General features: G+C 47.4%; 1 protein-coding gene across 4 annotated transcripts in view; it reads right to left on the bottom strand.

The window, feature by feature from the left end:
* MYH11 (myosin heavy chain 11) overlaps positions 1 to 6150 on the bottom strand; it is a 156350-nt gene that overhangs the window by 134829 nt on the left and 15371 nt on the right. For all 4 annotated transcript variants that reach the window (XM_017533167.2, XM_017533185.2, XM_017533189.2 and 1 more), the window contains exon 2: positions 1260 to 1621. In XM_017533167.2, the coding sequence (XP_017388656.1) occupies positions 1260 to 1604 (345 nt within the window). In that variant the 5' untranslated portion in view covers positions 1605 to 1621. The remainder of the gene's footprint in view (positions 1 to 1259; positions 1622 to 6150) is intronic.

Raw genomic sequence — 6150 nt, 5'->3', positions numbered from 1 at the left:
CTCACACCTGTAATCCCAGTGCCTTGAAAACTCAAGGCAGGAGATGACTTGAGGCCAGGAGTTTGAGACCAACCTGGGCAATAGAGTGAGACCCCAGCCTCTACAAAATATTTTTTTAAAAATTGACCGGGTGCAGTGATTCACACCTGCAATCCTAGCACTTTGGGAGGTCGAGGTGGGCAGATCACAGACTCTCTGTGACAAGGAAGGCTTCCCTAAAACCTAGCCACTTTTTTTTATTTTGAAACCGAGTCTTGCTTTGTCACCCAGGCTGGAGTGCAGTGGCACAATCTCGGCTCACTGCAACCTCTGCCTCCTGGGTTCAAGCAATTCTCTTGCCTCGACCTCCTGAGAAGCTGGGATTACAGGCACATGCCACCACGCCCAGCTCATTTTTGTTTTTAGTAGAGAAAGGGTTTCACCATGTTGGCCAAGTTGGTCTCGAACTCCTGACCTCAGGTGATCTGCCTGCCTTGGCTTCCCAAAGTGCTGAGATTATAGGCATGAGCTACTGTGCCTGGACAACCTAGCCACATTTTCATGTCTCCTACCCACCTGGCTGCCAAGAAAAACCAGTCTTTCTAAAGCAGTTATGAGCTCTTCTTTATTTTCAAGAGGAAGGAAGGACAGAGAATGATATCAATGAAATCTATTGAGAGCTTATCATACATCTTGGCACTTGGCATATGTGATGACGTGAGATGGCACACCTCCTGTCTACAAGAGGGTGATTATTCCCATTTTACTGATAAGAAAACTGAGGCTTCAAGAGGGGAAATGACCTGCTCAAGGAATGAGATGTGAACGCATGTCGGAATGATTCTGCCTCATGATGCAGTCTCCCTCCATCAAAACTTCAGCCTTCCTAACACATTCCCCCCACCCTTTTTTTTTTTTTTTCTTGAGACAGAGTCTTGTTCTGTCACCCAGGCTGGAGTGCAGTGGTGTGATCTCAGCTCACTACAACCTCTGCCTCCTGGGTTCAAGCAATTCTTCCGCCCCAGCCTCCCGAGTAGCTGGGATTACAGGTGCACACTACCACACTTGGCTCATTTTTCTATTTTTAGTAGAGACGGGGTTTCAGCATGTTGGCCAGGCTGGCCTGCAATTCCTGACCTCAGGTGATCTGCCCACCTTGGCCTTCCAAAGTTCTGGGATGACAGGCGTGAGCCACCAAGCCCCGCCCTCCCAATGCATTTCTAATGCCTGCGTCCCTTGTGAGGCCAGGAGTAGGTACCTGGCTGCCCCGCAATACTCACATATATTAGCCCTGAGAAGTACCGCTCTCTCAGGTTGTGTAGTACGGAAGCTTCGTTGAGGCACGTCAGCTCCGCCATGTCCTCCACCTTGGAGAACTTGGGTGGGTTCATCTTCTGGATGTCATCTTTCCCCACCGTGACCTTCTTGCCATTCTCCACGAGCTCCACAATCACCTCATCCCCCTTCTCCTCCTTGATGCTGGCTGCCTCGAAGCCCTGCTTCTCCGAGGGGACCCAGACGAGTTTCTTGGCAGCCCAGTCAGCCTGGGCCACGGGGCTGTTGATGAAGTTTTTGTCCACAAAGAGGAACTTCTCATCGTCACTGAGTTGGCCCTTCTGTGCCATGGTGCCTGGTTGGTCCCCTGTGGAATAAGGTGACAGGGTCATAATTAGGCCAGAACGAAGCTCCGAACACAGCTCAGTCACTCACCTTGCCCCATCTAGGGACTCAGTCTGCAAAACATCTCACAAAGACGTTCCTTGCAGTATTGTGCATGCGGTCAAAGAACAGAGGCCACCCAAAGGCCCTTCAGAAAGCGATATGTGTCATTGCCTAGAGCACCAAAAGTCAAGAAATGACCCAAATGTCCAATATAGAGCTGGATACGTAAGCCATGCTATTTCCATACAGTGAAGTACTGCCCAGTGGTTAAGAAGCAGGAAGTAGGGCTGGGCGCCGTGGCTCACGCCTGTAATCCCAACACTGTGGGGGCTGAGATGGGTGAATCACTTGAGGCCAGGAGTTTGAGGCCATCCTGGCCAACATGGTGAAACATTGTCTCTACTAAAAATATCAAAATTAGCCAGGCGGTGGCGCGCACCTGTAATCCCAGCCACTTGGGAGGCTGAGGCAGGAGAATCGCTTGAACCTGGAAGGCAGAGGTTGCAGTGAGCCAAGGTAGTGCCACTGCACTCCAGCCTGAGCAACAGAGCAAGATTCCATATCAAAAAAAAAAAAGAAGGAACGAAGCAGCAGGAAGTGTCTACACATGCTGATATGGGAAGATGGTCTAGTCTAACTGTTCATTGCAAAGTAAGTCTCCTGAAATGTTTAAACGTAGAATTACCCAAATCGTTTGAGCCCAGAAGTTGGAGACCAGCCTGGGCAAGGTGGCAAACTCTGCCTCTACAAAAAAATACAAAAAGTTGGCCAGGCATGGTATCGCACACCTGTAGTTCCACCTACTTGGGATGCTGAGGTGGGAGAATCACCTGAGCCTGGGAGGCCAAGGGTGCAGTGAGCCTAGATCACGCCACTATACTCCTTCCTGGGTGATAGAGTGAGACTCTGTCTTAAAAACAAACAAAAGACCCAATGCATATCTATAGAGTACAACTCAGTAAAAGGAGAGAAATGATGCAGTAAAATAGCTGAATGTCAAAAGCATCACGCTCAGTGAAAGAAACCAGACCCCAAAGGCCACAGGCTGTATTATTCCTTCGATACGGAAAGCCGTTAAGCTAGGACAAAAGTAACTGCGGTTATTGCCGTTGAAAGTAATGGCGACTGGGTGCAATGGCTCATGCCTGTAATTCCAGCATCTTGGGAGGCTGACGTGGGTGGATCACCTGAGGTCAGGAGTTCAAGATCAGCCTGGGCAACATGGTGAGACCCCATCTCTACTAAAAATACAAATATTAGTGGGGCATGGTGGCATGCACCTGTAGTCCCAGCTACTCAGGAGGCTGAGATGAGAGAATCCCTTGAACTGAGGAAGTGGAGGTTACAGTGAGCTGAAATCACACCATTACACTCCAGTCTGGGCGACAGAGCCAGACTCCGTCTCAAAACAAACAAAACCAAAAAATGAAAAGAAAGTATTGGCAAAATAGAAAAGGCATAGCTATGGTGACAGGCAATCAAGTGCCGCCAGTGGATGTCGTGTGTGGTGGCTCACACCTAGGATCCCACTTTGGGAGCCTGAGGCAGCCGGATCACTTGAGGTCAGGAGTTCAAAATCAGCCTGACCAATGTGGTGAAACCCCTTCTCTGCTAAAAATACAAAAATTGGCCGGGCGTGGTGGTGCACACCTGTAATCCCAGCTGCTCAAGAAGCTGAGGCAGGAGAATCACTTGAATCCAGGAGGTGGAGGTTGCAGTGAGCTGAGACTACACCACTGCACTCCAGCCTGGGCGACAGAACGAGACTCTGTCTCAAAAAAATAAAAAAAGAATTGCTAGTGCAAGGAAAGGAACTGACTGGTAAGACACACAAAAGGCGTTTCAGGGTGATAAAAGCATTCCACGTGGTAACGGTGGTGCTTACAAGACTGTATACATTTCTTGAAACTCATTAAGAATGTTCTGTACCCCTGTAAGATGACTAAAGTGAACGATAATGTATTACAGAGCTTCAAAGAGCTAGAAGGAGGACACTGAATGTTCCCAACACAATGACATGGTAAATGTCATCACAGAAGAAGTAGCAAAATAAATAAATAAATAAAAGAAACAGTAAATGTTTGCGATGATGGATATGCTAATTACCCTGACCTTATCTCCCCATATACTTTATGTATTAATATCAAAACATTACTAAGAGCTGGGCGCAGTGGCTCACACCTGTAATCCCAGCACTTTGGGAAGCTGACACAGGAGGATCCCTTGAGGCCAAGAGTTCAAGACCAACCTGGGCAACATAAGGAGACTGTCCCTATACAAAAAATTAAAAATTAGCCGGGCATGGTGGCAGCTACTCAGGAGGTTCCAGCTACTCAGGAGGCTGAGGTGGAAAGATGGCTCGAGACCAGGAGGTCAAGGCTGCAGTGAGCGGTGATCACGCCACAGCACACCAGCCTCAGTGACAGAGCAAGACCCTGTCTCAAAAAAAACCACAAAACTGGCTGGGCGCGGTGGCTCAAGCCTGTAATCCCAGCACTTTGGGAGGCCGAGGCGGGTGGATCACGAGGTCAAGAGATCGAGACCATCCTGGTCAACATGGTGAAACCCCGTTCTCTACTAAAACTACAAAAAATTAGCTGGGCATGGTGGCCCGTGCCTGTAGTCCCAGCTACTCAGGAGGCTGAGGCAGGAGAATTGCCTGAACCCAGGAGGCGGAGGTTGCGGTGAGCCGAGATCGCGCCATTGCACTCCAGCCTGGGTAACAAGAGCGAAACTCCGTCTCAAAAAAACAAACAAACAAAAACTATGAACGCCACGAACATGTATGATCATTTGTCAACTAAGAAATAAATTTTTAGCCAGGTGTGGTGACTCATGCCTGTAATTCCAGCACTTTGGCAGGCTGAAGTGGGCAAATCACAAGGTCAGGAGTTCAAGACCAGTCTGGCCAATATTGTGAAACCCTGTCTCTACTAAAAATACAAAAATTAGCTGGGCGTGGTGGCAGATACCTAGAATCCCAGCTGCTTGAGAGGCTGAGGCAGGAGAATTTCTTGAACCCAGGAGGTGGAGGTTGCAGTGAGCCAGGATGGCACCACTGCACTCCAGCCTGGTGACAGAGACTCTGTCTCAATAAAAAAAAAAAAAAAGGAAAGAAATTTTTTAAGTTGAAAAAACTCACTCAAGCTGTACACTTAAAAACCTTGAATTTAAGTTGGTGAGTCTTATTTTATGTAGACTATACCTCAATAAAGTTTATTTAAATATTTATAATAAAATATTTATCCTCATTTTATATATTTGTGTGTACATTTCTAAAAGTCTACAGAATTTCATACTAAAATATTGTACCAGGGTTCTAGCTGGTCAAATATGAGACAGTTTGAATATCAATAAGAAAAATAATTATATTTCCATCACCCCAATACCCCCAAAACAGTTGAAAGATGAATATATTTAAATCTGTATGTTTAAAATGATTCTGTGGTTGTTGTTTGGGATGGAGTCTTGCTCTGTTGCCAGGCTGGAGTACAATCACTCAACCTCCACCTCCCAGGTTCAAGCAATTCTCCTGCCTCAGCCTCCTGGGCAACTGGGATTACAGGCGCCTGCCACCACGTCCAGCTAATTTTTCTATTTTTAGTAGAGATGGAGATTCACCAAGTTGACCAGGCTGGTCTCAAACTCCTGACCTCAAGTGACCCGCCAGCCTTGGCCTACGAAGTGCTGGGATGACAGGCATGAGCCACTACACCCAACCCCAAGTATATTATTTTTATAAGTGGCACAGAAAGTCGGGGTGGGGTGTGTGATATAAAAATCTTGATTCTACCGCTTCCATACAAAGTGTTCCTTAGGATAACTAAACTGAAAAGGATGTCTCTCTTGATGGAAGATTAAGTCATCAAATGTTGTCTCTACATGGGAAGCCCATTGGTGGTGGGTCCTTGTTACCTGTCCTGTTATCCAGATGTGTTTATGCGGAGAGAGACAGAGATGACATGCTCTATAGGCCCGTCCAGCCTCCTGTTCCCTACTCTGACCACAGCTGCAGGAGCAGCCCCTTCCACCTGCCTCTGCTGGAGCCCAGAGAACTGAGTTGCTGGCTGAGTGAGGACATATGGCCACCAGGATCTATGTGTGCCTGACATCCTTCCTTCAGCAGAGAATTCACAACTCCTTTGAATTCACTGATAATTCCCACACTTGGTCCCCAAATCCCACAGAGACAAGTAAAGACCCATGTCCCACTATTGGACCCCCAGAGCTGAGTAGCCAACTCCTGAAACCCAACCTCTTGGGTGACGCAGATTTTTGCAAGACACAATGGGAGTGGCAGATATTTCAATACCTATTCTTTTTCTTTCAGGGCTGAACATAGTAATAAAATAACTAATTTAAAAAATCTGCAGCTGGGCGTGGTGGCTTATGCCTGTAATCCCAGCACTTTGGGAGGCCAAGGCATGGAGATCACCTGAGGTCAGGAGTTCGAGACCAGCCTGGGCAACGTGGTGAAACCCTGTCTCTAATAAAATACAAAGTTAGCCG

This window comes from Cebus imitator, unplaced genomic scaffold, assembly GCF_001604975.1.
Source record: "Cebus imitator isolate Cc_AM_T3 unplaced genomic scaffold, Cebus_imitator-1.0 Scaffold4, whole genome shotgun sequence".
NCBI lineage: Eukaryota > Metazoa > Chordata > Mammalia > Primates > Cebidae > Cebus > Cebus imitator.
The sequence above is the reverse complement of the archived record's forward strand: the minus strand, read 5'-3'. Positions and strand labels throughout refer to the sequence as shown.